This window comes from Hippoglossus stenolepis, chromosome 1 (assembly GCF_022539355.2).
Source record: "Hippoglossus stenolepis isolate QCI-W04-F060 chromosome 1, HSTE1.2, whole genome shotgun sequence".
Lineage (NCBI taxonomy): Eukaryota > Metazoa > Chordata > Actinopteri > Pleuronectiformes > Pleuronectidae > Hippoglossus > Hippoglossus stenolepis.
In genome coordinates, this window is record NC_061483.1 from 22,601,340 (window position 1) to 22,617,514 (window position 16,175).

The window sequence follows — 16,175 nt, forward strand, 5'->3', positions numbered from 1 at the left end:
TTTAGGGGAGGAGGTTTGGATCACATATTTTAAATGAGATACTATGTATATTTCCCTGATGTATTAAATATCTCTGGATTTTGATTAAAAATAACAGAATAAGTATTTATGTAATGATGAAAACATGTAAGTTGCTTTTTCTATATTCAACAGTTCCAACCGCCAAGTGTACTTATCATCTGTCACTTGCCTCTGGAGAAGGAGCCAAGTTTCTAATCTTTAATCTAAGGAAATGCAAAGGAAAAGACCTTCTGTGACATTGTATTTCACTTTGTATATATTTGATCTGTTAATGCAACATGGGCCTGTGTGGATAAGGGCGACTTTGGGTGTGTTTTCTGCCTCCCCTGCCCAAGAGATTGTGAATGAATGGAATAGTGTCAACAAAAGATTGTATATAAAGATGGACAACTTGTCTCCACTTCCTCTCACTATCCAGAAATGAGACCAAAATATGCTGGAAACGAATGCTGCCATCTTGGGAATTTGGAGCCAGAGTCTGTAGTAGCGACCGGGGGTAGGAGCTGTGGGAGCAAGGACCCATGGATATGTGGGACCAAACGTAAGTCAGTCTCAACTGTCAATAATGACATTTCACCCCATTTTATAGCATCAAATAAATAATTTAAACCAAACTTACCAGAAAAATAAGATCTTGAACATACATTAGTGTGATAAGAACTACCAAAAGTGACAGAAATCTTCTATGAGAAAAAATTGACGTGTACTTCGACTTTTTAGTTTGGTCCATGCCCTATCCACTAAAAGGAAGAATTTATGACCTATACTGCAGACAACCACCAGGTGACTTGTCATATGATCTTTATATATATATATATATATATATATACAGTCTACAGTGTCAACCCACAATGTATATTTACCTCCTCCTCTATTAATCACTGATCCACAATATATTGACCATCTTTCATCTTTATTGATGACAGTAACAAAGTGCAAAAGCATTAAAAACAACACAAAAAAACATTACTGTTTTGCTAAAACCCAGCAAAGAAACAAGATTGTTAAAAAAAATCAATACTACCGTGGTACCCTTGTCATGATTCTATCATGCAGCAAACCTATACAGCCTCTAGAGGCAACCTGTGCCTTTAATCTGTCTATACCATTAGTGAAGGGACATACAACATGAAGTTGCCATGACAATAATCTGGTCTCTATATTGTTTAGTTCCCTTGTATAGTCTTATAAAAAAGTGCTAACCAAATTAAGAATAATGTGTGTCTGCGAATACTACTTTCTGACATTCGGAGAATGCTAAGTTGTCCCATCGGACATAGTTACACTGAATATAAGTTGTGTATATGTATATATATTTAGGACTATATGCAAAAGCAAACTCTAAAGCACCATTTTCGGTCAGACACATTGTGCAAATTCATTTCTTTAAATGTATTGCTCAACAATGAGAAAATTAATCAATTAAAACTGATACATTTATAAAACTGCACTTAGCACACTGGACATAGAAGTAATTCTAAGCCAACATGAATTCCTCATCTGGTGTAACACAGCCTTTCAGAATCAAATCTGCATTAAACGGCAATATCTCACAGCAAAGTATAGCACTGCGTTCAATGCAGTGTGGACATACCTGATGTCTGAATAAAAAAACAAATTAAAAAAACAACTACCAAACAATAAAACAGGGGCTACATAATGTAATAAATCTGCATCAGCATAACAAATACAATGTCAATATCACACAGTAATATCCAGTTGCCCATGTATAGCCTGTTTAGAAGGTCCCGAGGTCCCTTTCTACAAAGCTGGAGGTTGATTATACAGGTTGGAAGGGACATGTCTCACACAGAAGCGTGCATAGTTGCCAGGACAAAAACTTACAACTTACAATGGTGTGCACTGCAGTGACCTCAAGTTGTGTATGATATTATGCCAATGTCCTCATGAGGCCAGGCGTCATTACAGGAACCAGCAAGTTGTAAGAAATTTTCGACGCGCTCAACAACCGAGCCAGTCCTTTGTGATTTCGCCCAGTTTGACAATCTTCAAGCTGCTGTCTTCCAGTTTGAAATAGTGGTTGCCCTTGAAGAAGTAGCTGTAATCTGTTAAAAACAAGCACAATGCACACTCTGTTCAAAGTTTTTCCTTCAGTTAGTTTTCCCACAGCAATAATTTGTGTAAAACAAGGAAGAAACTACCTTCTGATAACCTTCAAATAATCAAGCTAATAAAAGCATTTAGATTAGCAGTGCAAAGTCGCTCTCTTTAAATTATGCCAATCAGGTAGTATACAGAGGCACCTCTGTGCAGGGGCACTGGCGTTCTTTTTAAATAAATTTGTTTGTTCACTGTGTGGGGAAGGGGCTCTGTGATGCTTGCTACACTGTGTGTATGTTCAGAAAGCAGTAATGGAAAAATCCCTGGTTGCTTGCCATAGACAAATATCTGCCACCTCTAACCCTAAGTATACATTGCTGACAGTGACATTCTCAAGAGGAGGTTTACCTGGATCATGCCTAAAAATCAACACTCACTCACAGGATTTCTTACCCTGCAATGCCCTGCTCACTAGCCAGCAGAGCAAACTGTTATGTGTTACTCAGACACTGAAAATTAAAGCATTGCGTAAGAGACAGAAAAAATAAACTGGATTCCCACTGACTGTGTCGTTCTATCAACATCAGACCACAGATGACTCCCTAACTCCAGAACAACTCCCTTTGGCCTGTTTTACTTCTTTATTTATTTCTTTGTGTATTCAGTTCCTGTAAAGGATTCACTTTTGGCAAAATAGCATCATCACTGCTTGTTGGGTTTGGGGCAGAGACAAAGTGCACGACTCACTGATAGAGCTGACTTTGTTTTTTGCAGTGTTTAAATGAGTAAAGCCAGTCTGCAGAGAACCAGTCAAGTTCTAATCGAAGCCAACAACCTCCAAAAAACTCTAAAGGTGTAGACCCAGAATGCCTTTTGTTGTTTTGTCTCTATTCTTTTATTTACAACCCGAGCAGTGCTTAGCGTTTGGGTTTATTTTAATCTTTCCTCTTAATTTTTAGATGGATGTAATACAGCATTGGTTTCATGGTGTAAAAGGCATATGAAGGTTATTGCAAATGTTCATGATTCTCAGAGGATGAGTCCTCGTGACTTTGAACGTTTACAGATTTTGTTCTCTTGCACCACCATGAGGTTGTTTCTTTTATAGTTAAACACTGGATTAATCAATACTGGATGGATTGAAATAAAGTTTACCCCTTTAACCAAGGCTCAAGACAATTGCTAATCATTGAATGCTAACATGCTAAACTAAGATGGTGCCAATGGTAATTGTTACATGCTCTGTGATTGCCCAATGAGCATTTTAGCACAATTTGCTGCTAGCTTGTGGTAATTTGGCCAACCTCAAATTATACAGAGCCTTTTCCTTCACAGCTTTTGAAAAAAGAAAAATAATATATTTTTACCGATGCCATTAAGACTGAAGGCAGAGTCTATGCCATCTGGGATGCCATTCCAGGAGTCAGCAATAAGTCTGGGGAAGCCAGCGTCCATGATCTTATTTTCTTCATCATATCTGTATACATGAAACAGTAAAGTCAATGCTTTAGAGTTCCCTCATATACACAAAAATATTCAACACTCATACTCTTTTATAGAGATAAAACATTTTGTCATCATCACCTTTAAATCCCATGTTTTGTAAGGGCTAACACAGCTGTTGTCGTTTAGAGTACAGTTTAGGTCATACAAAATACTAACTAGATCCAGGCATAATTCAGTACTGCAATAGGGGGTGATGACAGCAGCATAAGCTAGGGTGTGTCAGACAAGAGCCGTTGGCCCCTAAATAGTTTCAAGTTTGGGTCCTACCTCCAGAATTTGTCTCCAGAGAAAAGATAAGTCTTCCTGTTCTTCCTGAAGCTGAAGGCAGCGTCGATTTGTGTTAGGTCTGCCGGTAGGTCAAGACTGGAGAGCTTCTTGGGGTAACCACTCTCCAACTCATTCGCTTTGTAGATCCACATCTCCTTGCCTGGGAGAAAAAAATAATTAGAAAGGAAAATTGTGGCTAAAAAATACTCAAGACATTAGTTATACTGACGGAAGGTAAGGTAAGGACCGTTACAAAATACACATTCTTACTTCTATCTACCAAGTATATATATATACAGTATATATATATATATGTATAAAAAATGAGTGAGATCTTATGATTGCCATTTAGCATAGTAAGAGTCCCTCCTTAGCCAAACCAGCTCTGCTGCTGATGTACTCAAAGCTGATCATTTAGGTAAAACTCATCAGTATTCATGAGGATTGTCATGTTATTAAGTTGCAAGGAATGCACCATAAACCACTCATAACTATTGTGGAATATCTCAAGTGTCCCAAAAGTGCACATAGGAGCGCCAACATTCCTGCTTCTCTTACTGTTTCACTTTGTTGAAATGCTTGACTGTGAATGGAAAAGCATCCCAATGATCAAAAAGTAAAGACACCCCTTGATTACTCATGCAACTCTCTGTTTCTCTGATCACCATGAAAGCAAAAAGATGATGTTAACACAGTTTATGTAACAACACGAAGCAATGCTTAAATCATCTGTTTCTAAAAGTTATACTTGTCTTCTCCAGCATACCTGAGAAGAAGACTGTTTTTTCCTCCAGTGGGTTTTCATAGGCAGCGTCTATCTTGGCAGGCAGGTCAGGCCAGTAGGTGGCCACTAGCATCGGGCCGCTGGGCTTGCTTCTGAAGTTGACTGACCTGAACAGGAACCTGGCAGACAGATAATGAGTGGTTGAGCGGTCTTATGGTATAAGCTGGGGATGAAATGAGAGTGAGAGTGAAAGAGGAGCAGAGGAGGTCGACGACGAGGAGTGTGACTTTGTGTGTGTGTGTGTGTGTGTGTGTGTGTGTGTGTGGGGGGGGTAGTGCAAGTGCTTCACTGGCTGAGCCAGCCACAATGGCCTGATTCATGAGCATCTGGTTCTCGTTAGGACTAAGGTTGCCGACGCCAGCGGAACAAGACCCATCTTGCCTGGATTTCCAAATCCACAGCTGCACAACAACATCAGCTTCCCAAACTCTTTTCCACTGACCTATTTTTTGAAAAGAAATCATCTACCGATTTCAAAGTTGTGATGATGAGAAAATAAAAATAAGACATAAACTTCAATAGCATATATACACTCCACATAAGTACTGTATTTCAGAATTAAAGACATATTCCAGTCTCAACCAATCATGTGTAAGTTGTATCAGCTGTATTAGCTGTGTTCTTGTCCCAATGTCTTTAATTAGTTAATTAATTAATACATTTTAAAAAAACATTTCCGCTGAAGAGAACAGACTTGAATGATTGACAGATTTTTCCAAAGCAAAGTAATGTAACTTTGTGCTAATGTCAATCGATGTAAAAGGTCAGCACTGCATTGTGATGCAATGACAATGTAAGTCTGACAGAAATATCAGCAGCCATAATGCTCCTGAATTGATTCTACATCGTTGACAAGACTAGTCCTGTGACTTCAAATGTAGTGTTGTTGTCCTGAAAACCTTCCTTTTGTTGAAGGCAGCATCAATTGCGGCAGTTCTGTGGTCGAGGCTGGAGAGCCGCACTTGGGGTCACCTCTCTCAAACCTATTTTGTAGACCCACATATCGATGCTGTTTTGATTTTGAAGTATCTAAGGAAACATTTCTTGGTGATTAATCTGCTTTTATCAGGATTTTAAAATACTTTTGAAACAGGACCCTGACATTGCCAAGGTGGCATCCATTTGTTGATGACCTGCATCCAAGCCTGTTAACATACTGTCATCCTCCAGACCTGCTAGCATCCAGCCAGCCTCCCAGTTGCTAGCCCCCAGCCTATTTCCCAGCTAACTGCCGCAACCTACACCCTGTGCTAATCTCAGTCAGTTTCCCAATATGGCAAAAATTTTACCCATAGCCTTCAGGCCTTTTTGTACATTGGCCGGCAGTCTGTCAGACCCTGAGAAGTGTCTTCAAAAAAACTCGCCAGATGCGTTCCTAGGACACCTGCAGCGTATGTCCAGTCAGTTCCAGCTTTGGGGTCCTGGATAATGCCCAGTCTTCAGTCTGGCAGACACCACCCCATGATCTCCAACCAACTGATGGTCCTTGAGGGAGATGGAGTAGGGGCTTGCTCCATCCACTCCACGCATCGACTTGGTCTTGCAGTACTTCTAGGAAAGGTGCACCAACACAGTACATGGTGGGAGTGCACCTTGACGTTGGTTGCCACCCGCCAATAGACCGAACAAAGAAGAAGAAGAAGAAGAACGGTTGGTCCGATACCAGATCCTGGATCCAAGTCGGCCGTTCCCGCCCTGCCTACCTCCTTGCAGACAACACAGCCTATATTCCAACGGCTGTACTGTGGCCTGAGCTGACCTGCAGTTGAAGGATCTGGTGCCAGCCATCTTGCTAAATCTTCAGTCTCCTCGCCATCGTCCACGGAGACTTTACCCATGCCATCAGATTCCAGTTATACTCCTACTCTTCCTCCTGAGAGGCCCTGCTGTCGCTGGCCTCCTGCTTAGCCTCCTGAAGGGACATCTGCATTCAACATGTCCCAGCCTTCATTGTTGGCCTCCTGTCGTACCCCTGGAGAGATCCAGTTTTTGCTGTTAGCCTCCTACTCTGCTTGAAGAGAGTCCTAGTCCTTGCTTTTGGCCTTCTACCTCAGTAGAGGTCCTGCATTTGTCCATGCCTTTACTGACACTCTTGGGGACTGCTTCGTAAGTCGGCCTTCTGCTCCTTTATTCCCAGACCAGGAAAGGCAAGCAGTCCCACGAAATGCAATGTTCGAAGATGCTAATTTTTGGCAGTTTTTGTCAGTAGCTCCACAACTTCTAAGCAAGGTAATTAACTCAAGTGTATCCTCCTGTTGTGAGGAACAATAATTGCATTATGTGTAGCACAAAATTAGGTTCTGGCTGAAATTATTCTTGACTGACTTCTTTATTAAGATAATGTTATTTGTTTGTGTTGCAAAAAAATACAATCGTTGCTCCTCTGATGTATTTTCTGTTTAGTTTTTAGTTTCTAACAGTGTCTGCTGAATAAGTGTTTTATTGTGACAAGGAAACCATGCGTTTCCAGATTAACTAGGAGTGAAATCTCAAGGATTGCAACTATAGGGAATTCTTTATATTGCAAACAACCCCTGGCTGTGACTACATGTTAATATACAAGAGCGTGAGCATGTTTTACCACTGACAATATTTGTTCTGTAAAATTATAGTCATAAATACACTAGGACGCTTATTAGTAGGTTGGCCAAACTGTTTCTTTGAGACGGACTTTATAATTGCCTTCTCCTTAAGCCTCCAGACAGACAGACGCACACCACTGCTGAGCTCAGGGTGTGCTACAAGCTTTGCTCATTGTATCATGTCAAGATTTGTCCTACATCATAAATATTGCTGAGCCAGGAGACGGGGGTTCCAATTTGTACAATGGAAAAGTCAAGTGAGCTTTACCCCTGGAGCCCAGAGGCGACTGCTCTTTCTCTGAAGCTATAAAGCTTTGTACCAGAGCTCTGCAGCTTACAAGCCTGACATGGCCTTCAGGCAACTCATTAAGTTGCTGTGAAGGTCAGGACAACAGGCTCATTCGGAAACTTTGCTAGAGAGTCAAAATGTGATGTACGTTCATTTCAGTGCCTTGAGAGAACTCTGTCCTCAATTTATCTCCCTTGCCTTTAGATGAGTAGCTCTTAGTCCTCTCAAGCATTGACACATTTTTCCATGACTGAAATTCAACTCATATCAAATGAATAATTGCTTGAAAATATACAAAACAAAGTCTTATGACTCCACATGAGACGTAACACAGACGTAGGCTGCTTAACAAACCCTTGATTCTGATTTCAGTTAAAACATCTGCTGAACTAGGCCTAGCTGCAGATAACCAAAGAGAGGCAAAGTCCTATTATTCAACTAGAACATGGAGCCGTTAAATTTCACTATTACTGGTCCGCAAATGTATCTAGATGGCAGCTTTGCATCAGAATGTTAAGTTAACAATTATGGCACAGCACAGATGATAATCAACTATGTTTATCTTACTTTTTCATAGTTGTAACTCAGATGGAAACTTTTAAGAGAAGAAAGTATCAAACTAGTTTGATTTCCAGCAACAGGGCCAGGGGGTCATGGTCCACGGTGTCATGGTCCACATGGCACCCTATGAGCGAATGTGCTGCTCTGTCTTTCGCAATAAATGTGGGTGAAGAGAAATTCTGTATTAAAGCAAGTGAGTGTGGCTTGTTTTTTCTAGTTTTTAAGTCCAGGTTCTTGGAGGGGGTGAGGGCCAGGCTAAATGAAAGACTACACTCTTTGGTATGGAGGTCTGCTCGCCTGTTTACTTTGGATGATTTTCCCAAATGGCCATGACAGATACATAGCTATGTTAACCTCAAAATTGCAAGGAGTAGATATTACAGGGTGCATCTATGAGAATTAATGCATCATAACCAGCAAGGATGCTGTTTGTGTTTTCTATCACTCACCACTTCTTTTGTTTTTGTTCTTAGTAACCCTCAGGAGAATTTGACTAACAAACTTCTGCTATTGTTGAAAGTGTTCACTATTGTCAGGGAAAATGCTCTGACTCACAAAGACTGTTGACCAAACCCCGGGCATGACAACTCCTGCACTGGGTCAGCTGGTAGACACAGTAATCTTACGAGACTTTGAAATCACTGGTGCCAGTGGAGGAGAGGACTGCGGACTGTGTTTATGGCTGACGACTATTTTGGTTGTCACTGCATGCATAGACAAATTGTTTGTTTTTGCTTCTTTCTAATCGTCACATCATGAAACAAGGAATCCACACCACAATCTTAAAGTGGCAGAAACAATAATTAACAGGGTACCTCATGTCAAACTGCTTGTTTTTGTGGGCAAGATTATTATGAAATCCAATTTGCGTCGGCTGAATTATTTCACTTGCACAAGTCATAACGCCAGAAGTAGGCTACTCGGTTTTGTTTGTTGTTCTTTCCATAGATCACAGACAGGAAATCCAGCTAGACTTTGGCAGTGCTTGCAAGTTTCAAGAAAGTCAAACATGGAGCAAATGAAAACAGAGCAGTTATTACATCAAACAACATGATCCAGAGATTGGATTATGGATGGATTGCTTGTTAGTGCACCTTCCTGGCCCTAATATGGTGTATGCAAACTTGGTGAAATCTAGTTTGGGCCAAAACAACATCAGGACTTCCTGTTTGATGTGATTACCTGTCCTTGAAGAAGAAGGTCTCTCCTCTGATTTGTGCTATAGCATCAAAGACAACTGGCTCCTTACAGATATCCATTGGAGTGACTGGACCTTGAGTCGGAGACAGAGGCTTGTCTGTCGACCCACCTAAATTGAAGAGATTTACCACAATATATTTTATCTTTGATTGATTAATCACACATTCATAGTATTAATACTTCCTGGGTTCTAATAAGAAAAACATTTTTTTTCATTCTTGTATTAGACTTAATCAAGATCTAGGCAACAAGACACATATCACAACATTTCATCTCACCGTAGAGCTCCTGGATGCCTTGAATGTCATCATGAGAAAGTCTGAAGTCTTTTGTGTAGGTGTAAATGGGGGCCATTAAAGCTCCGGGGTCCTGAGAGTGCTCCAAGCCAAGGGCATGACCAAACTCATGGGCTGCCACCAGGAACAAACTGTAGCCTGAAAAGACGTGATTCAATGATTATCTTCACATGAGAAACAATTCATTTGAAGGTTGAGACAAGTCTTAGTAAATGAGTATGATGGAGTCTGACTGACAGTTTGACAATTGCTATGGCTAACCAATTCATAGTTTTTGTGATTTAACAGTGTTGTAATCATTCCTCTGCCTTTTATGGAAAGGCAACTTGGCTGCTAGTCCTACAGGCCCATGCCTTCATACCTTGGTCTGGACAGAAACCCCATTTACGGTCATCATCATAGCTCTTGGTGGAAGCACACCACATCTTGCCATCACTGCGCCCTGATGAGGTGCAGGCATCATAGGTGTCTGCCAGGAAGGTGAAGGGGAAGACACAGGGGCTTCCCTCTGCATTTCCTCCCACTGTTGACATGGCTGGAGGGGTAAACACAAAGTAAAACTGAGAAAAAGGGAAATGTGCAGCGACCTTGGTTCATCTCACTGTCTTGTGAACTCATTCACATGCCAAAATTCTTCTCCAGAGCAATTAGGCTTGTATTATATTGTGAAATCGACGCAGATGATCGACAACAACACAACGAAGGCAGCTGGCACATGACATCAATACCTAGGCATAAAACCAAGAAGAGCCCGCCCGAATTGTTTTCTTTCAGAAACATCATTTTCAATTTGGCATGACAGGTTTTGTGCTGTTTTAAAGAAAAATAATTTATTATTCAGCACAAGGTATCGCTCAAGGCTTTACAACAAGGCTACATTCCCAATCAATTAGAACCAGACGAAAGCCCCAGTGGCTGTACCTCTCTCTCTATCTCAACGTCTCTCCCTCCCAACTTCACTACTTCAGCCCTAAAACGCAGTCCTACTGACAGAATGGAAAATAAGCCCTGCCACTGCACATTAAAATACTTTCACTGGCATTCAGCAGACCACAAGCAAGACTGGAAGCCCCAACTGGCAGATTCCAGTAGACCTTGCACGTGACTTGGTACCATACACTGCACATCAAAATACACACAGACAGTGAAATGCACTATATGAATCTAAACAAGCACATAAACAGGACACATAAACTGAAGATAACCTATACTCTGTGAGCATCTTTATGATACGTAGAGGAAATTCAGTTTTCTTATGTGATGAACATAGTCTGACATAACAGACAGTGTATAACACCCCCTTACCAGTTTCAGGGCAGAACCCATAGCTTTTGTCACGGTCGTAGTCCTCAGTAGTGGCACACCAGCGGTAACCATCGTCCCTGCCCTGCGTGGTGCAGCTGTCATACTTCTCTTCCTGAAAGGTGAAGGGGAACTTGCATGGAGCGCCCTCTGCATTTCCAGCCATGGTGAATAGCACTGTATAACAAAGGTAAATAAATAGAGATATACTGTAGTTTAGTACATATAAAGATCACATATCTATATTATAGTTATTATAAATATTTTATTTCATAATATTGTATTTTTCCCTGTTTACAATGAATACGCTCAGTTTCTTACATGATTATTGCAAGCAACTAAGACGCTTTGATCCCTGAATAATGATTTCAGACAAATGTACTGACAGAGGAAAATAAACCATAATTACAGCTGGAATGAAACTTTCTTGTACATCAATACACATAACAGACGGCTCCAGTACAAACAGTTGTGTTCTCATGATATAAAACAACTCAGTACATGTGTACTCTGTCTGTTTTCTTGTAATGGGTCTGTGATCATGTTAGTACCATGGACAGCAACATAACACAGATAAACAAAATGTTTGACAAAGCCCACTCTTCTAAAGTGGGGCAGCAACTTGGAAAAGAAATATTCCATACTCCACTCCAAACAAAAAACAACACTTTCCTGGCACATGGTCCAACCTACTTTCTTTCTGTCCAAAATCAGCAGAGCAGCTTTTAATATGGCACTTATCTGATATGAGGTTTTACTTTGCCTCTATAGGAAACACTGATTCTATTTACTGAACTTCCTCATATGTTGGGGTTCAGTCAGGTGCAAGGAGGGCATGACAAAAAGTCTGCTACGGTCAAATGGGGCCACAAAAGTATAAATCCACTCAGACACTTACTCTGTAAAGACAAATAGGTTGAGAAACATTGCAATGCCACATTATGTGTAGTGTATATACAGTGAGCTATGTCAAAAATAAATGTAACAACATGACAAAACTTACATTCATGAGGGCAGAATCCATATTTGCCATCTTCATCAAAGTTGTAAGAGGTGGAGCACCACAGGAAGCCGTCGTCACGGCCCTGGGACGTACAGGTCTTGTACTCAGTGCCCATGAACAGGAAGGGGAACTTACAGAACTCGCCGTCAGCATTACCAAACTTCACCTTCACCACTGTGAAAAAGGATATTGATATTGTTTTGAACCAAATGATTCAGTTCAGTTCAATAGCAAAATGTACTTTATATGCAATAGGCTATACTGGTATAAAGCATTTCAGAGCACTGATACGAGACAGAAGTTCATTTTACTTTCTGTGAGAGGTAGATTGCTTTTGCACAAGTAATAGATTCAGACAAGAGGATCTGAATAATGGGAAATGCATAAAACTATCTGGGTCAATGCGTGCAAATATAAATGCTGGCAGTGGATTTTCTATTCAGCTTCCAGATGGCTATGATTTGCCATTTTGAGTGCCAGAAAGTTCAGACAAAGTTAATACAATGACAACAAAGTATCTGAAAGTCAGATCAGAATTATCTATGTCAACATTAGTGTCCTGACACCTTGACTGTTGTGACAACTTGTACTGCACTTGTGTAGAGAAACGTAGTGTAGCCTTTTTGCCATTCACTGTTATACTGTGAATAGTCCCCCGCCATTACCTTGGCCATCTCCCAGTGTCCACTGCTCATCATCATCAAAGTGGGAGTCTCCGCCAATTCCTGGCCCTGGAGCGAAGGCGTGAGCCAAGAGGCCATCTTTGCCGTCAAAGGGGTAACCGTCTCCGTGCTCTGTTAATGACATCATTCAGTATTAAAGGTCCAGTGTGTAAGATGTAGGTGAAAGGGATCTATTGGCAAAATTTTTATATAAAATATGTGTGTCATCTAAATTGTATGAATTGTTGTTTTCTTTATCCTAGAATAAGCCCTTTATGTATAAATATTTAATATTCACATCGGGAGCAGGTCCTCTCTGCGGAGGCCGCCATGTTTTATTTTACCAAACTGGACAAACTAAACACCTTTTGAGTTTTTATGACAACTGAAGGCTACAAAGCTGCTTTAAACAGGAAGTACTAAAACTAATAGTGGGAAAATATTTTCAACATGTTATGGCATTTGTGTGTTTATTCAAACACCCAATTATTCTTCATATTTTTGTTGGTAAAACAGTCTGAGGTGTCAAACTTGAAAAACTGCTGAATTCCTTCTCGACAGGGTCAGCTAAGGCTAATCTGGATGATATTATAACCGTGTGAGTAAATCATGACTGGAATGATCAGTGATACAACCACAATTCTTTTTGCAAGATAAAGGATTCCTAACATTGGTTTGCAGGGTGTGGAGTCACTGTAATAACATTTGTGAGTGCACCTTTACCATTTCTCAAAAGGGCATTGAACTTCTGTTCATCAGTTTCAAAACTCAATTTTCCTCTTAGAAGTGGGCTTAAACGTCTTGTGGAGAAAATCTTATACTTTTCATCTTGGGATATCACTCCTATGTCCAACTAAAGGCTTCATTAAGAAGGGCATATGGGCATATGAAGTCGTTTTTGCTATAAAACAAGTTAATGTTTCTTGACATTTTTTTAAACTTTAAATGTGTGGCATTTTGCAAAATATCTCAAGTCTCTATGTAGTCTCGGGTCTGTCCACATAGCATACCGTTGCGGCCAAAGTTAATCATGATGTCAGCCTCTCCGTCCATGATGCGGTTGAATGAGAGTGGGGTGACGTCGCTCCACACTTTGAAGGCTCTGAGGAAAGCATCATTTATGACCTCCTCGTCCAGATCAACAGAGTATCCCAGAATTCTATGGAACAGAAAGTTTCAAGATAAGGAATAAAAACATGGACAAAAACTCAAAAGTCAGTGTGACATTTTGAAAGGTACCTAGATGATTCACTAGATCTCCTTCTCTACTTGAGATCGTGGAAAAGAACCCAGCAACAGCTTATGAATCATCTGGAGAAAATGCTTCCTGAAACAATGTTCGGCCGCAAACTCTGTTACATGCCTATCTACGCAGTCCTTTGCCTATAAAACAGTCAGTGATCCTTGAGTTGTTGTTGTGTTTGGCTTGCAGTCTTCCTTCCAAGCACATGGGCAGACGGGCTGGAATGATCAGGCCACACTAAAAAACCCACCAAATCCCACTCTCCACATTGTTGTAAAACCTCAAACGGAGCAAAAACAAAAGACCTGACACACACTGTGTAGGAATGCGGAGTGTTAGCAAGAAACAAAGTGCAAGCGCTCCACAGCCGTGCAGATGGGGGTGGGGTGGACTGGGGGCTGAGGAGAGGGTGGGGGTGTCAGGCGGGGCCAAGCTGTGGTCCATTCCTCAGAGAAAACAGACTCTTAACTCGAATTTCTACTTTTGTGCTCTGGAAATTAATTTCAAACTAAAATATTTTGGTTTTATCATGGAAATGACATATTGTAAATAGTCCGTCTCAATACTAATAGTTTAATTTATGCACTGTAGTTGGGTGGAGTCAAGTTATTTTACCTTTCTGTGACATCATATCCTGATGTTATACATGAAATGCATCTATAGTACTGGGCCCATTTGTAATGCTGTTACCTTATATATGGGCCATACTCCTAGAAACGTGCATGATTTGATTGGTGGAGCACAATGATTCAGATTCATAATAAACTGGGACCCAGTCCCATCACTAAATGCTCCTTTGCAGGAGGAACTCACTTGAACAACTCCCGGATAATCACAATGACTCTTTAGAAATTAGAAGGTAGTGTTGTTTTCCTGACCTGTAGGTGATGTCATTCTTCTGCCACATGGGTTTCCTGTGGAAGAAGTTGTAATTGGCCACATCTGGGACACCACAGCGAGGCTTCTTCATGATCTCTACAGTTTGGGCATCAATTTCTCCGGTTTCTTGCAGAGAGAAGAACTTCTGCATTGTCTTCAGCGTGTCCTTGAGCACCACGAGGTTACATCTGTCTTCTGGGCATCCATAAAACTTATTCAGATAGTGCTAAAGGAGAAAAATATATATATATATATGAGAATGATTTAGCTATCAGAATAAGTATTTCTATTTAGCTAGTCCAACACACATGACTAAATATATAAATGATGTAGGCTACAAAGTATTCCCTGGCAATTCACTTCTTATACGTAAAAACTGTGCATTCACACATGACTGACCCACTTAGACAAAGTTTCTGGGAAAACGAACAATAAACTTACCAGAGCAACTTCTTTGTCTGTTGTGGGGGTAGTATCGTCTCCAGGAAACTTGATGATAGGCGAGGGGGCAGCATACGTCGCTTGAAAGACGATAAACTGAAGCAAAAACAATTTGAGAACTACCCGACGACAACCATATATCGTCGGAAAACCCATTTTCCCAGGTGAAGTGGGTCTGCAGTGCGGTAAATGTCGTGCACGATCCTTCCTTTTCCCGTTTTCCCTTCTTCTTCTTCTTCTTAACGGGACATCCTGCACCTCCGATCTATGAACTTTCTCAGTTCTGCTTGCACAGGCACTTTTTCTGCCCCCGGTGTATTCTGCGCAGTCTCCAGGTTGGGAGAGAGGAGCGGGTGGAGGGTGGAGGGGAAGAGGAGGCCACAGACAGGAATAAGTTCATGCGCACTCATATGGTCGGATTCCTCTCTGTCTCCCTTGTTTTTACTGGAAAAGCACGGGCGGATGAGGGGAGAGTCTGCAGCGCGATGTCTGAGGATTAAACATGAGCGGGCATGACAGATGATGATCTACATCAGATCTGTAGTGTCCTCCTCACATTCCAAAAGCCTCAACAGTTGTCCAACATGTCGCCATTTCGTCAGAGAGTTTATTATTTAGTCTAAGGCTACTTGTCACCATTGCTGTGAAGTCTGTCTTTTGCGGATATATTGTAGTGCGCGATGTGCGTTTTGATAAAGCAGCCAATTTGCGTCATAGTCCCCAGATACTAGACTGTACTGTAATCTGCTGTAACATACACATTGAAAGTGGGGTGCAGTATGCAACATTACTTATTATTGTTAAGTTTTTCACAATATACAATAAAATGTGCAATATTTAATTTAAAACCACCCCCATCACTCATAGATACTGAAAACATATCTGTTTTTTGCGTCATGTGCACACCACTGTTTGTACATTACTTCATAATAAGAGGGTGTTGTCTGTATATATCGACATCTGTTTATTTCATTGTCCCTACCTTACCCTTTAGTAGCCTATACCACACATGTGTTATCAGGCCCCCGCCCCTCCTGCAGGCACCATGGTCCTTGTGATCAAAATAATGTTTGCCTCA

At 40.9% G+C, this 16,175-nt stretch overlaps 1 protein-coding gene across 1 annotated transcript; it reads right to left on the minus strand.

The window, feature by feature from the left end:
- Nucleotides 1-917: 917 nt before the first annotated feature.
- On the minus strand, nucleotides 918-15,494 carry mmp2 (matrix metallopeptidase 2). The gene is made up of 13 exons (XM_035154494.2): nucleotides 15,098-15,494; nucleotides 14,656-14,882; nucleotides 13,545-13,693; nucleotides 12,538-12,666; nucleotides 11,873-12,046; nucleotides 10,873-11,046; nucleotides 9,929-10,102; nucleotides 9,550-9,705; nucleotides 9,254-9,380; nucleotides 4,622-4,758; nucleotides 3,856-4,015; nucleotides 3,450-3,559; nucleotides 918-2,087 (listed from the first exon to the last, which is right to left on the minus strand). The coding sequence occupies exons 1-13, from the start codon at nucleotides 15,251-15,253 to the stop codon at nucleotides 1,984-1,986; spliced, it is 1,977 nt and encodes a 658-aa protein (XP_035010385.1). The 5' UTR covers nucleotides 15,254-15,494; the 3' UTR covers nucleotides 918-1,983.
- Between the last annotated feature and the right edge of the window lie 681 nt (nucleotides 15,495-16,175).

Bases quoted from the DNA above. Each gene is read 5' to 3' on its own strand.
- mmp2 (XM_035154494.2), bottom strand. From the start codon at position 15,253: ATGGGTTTTCCGACGATATATGGTTGTCGTCGGGTAGTTCTCAAATTG. The intron at 13,694-14,655 runs GTCAGGAAAACA...TCTGTTCCATAG, and splicing joins AAGAATGACATCACCTACAG to AATTCTGGGATACTCTGTTG. The intron at 9,706-9,928 runs GTATGAAGGCAT...ACGTCTTTTCAG, and splicing joins GGGTTTCTGTCCAGACCAAG to GCTACAGTTTGTTCCTGGTG.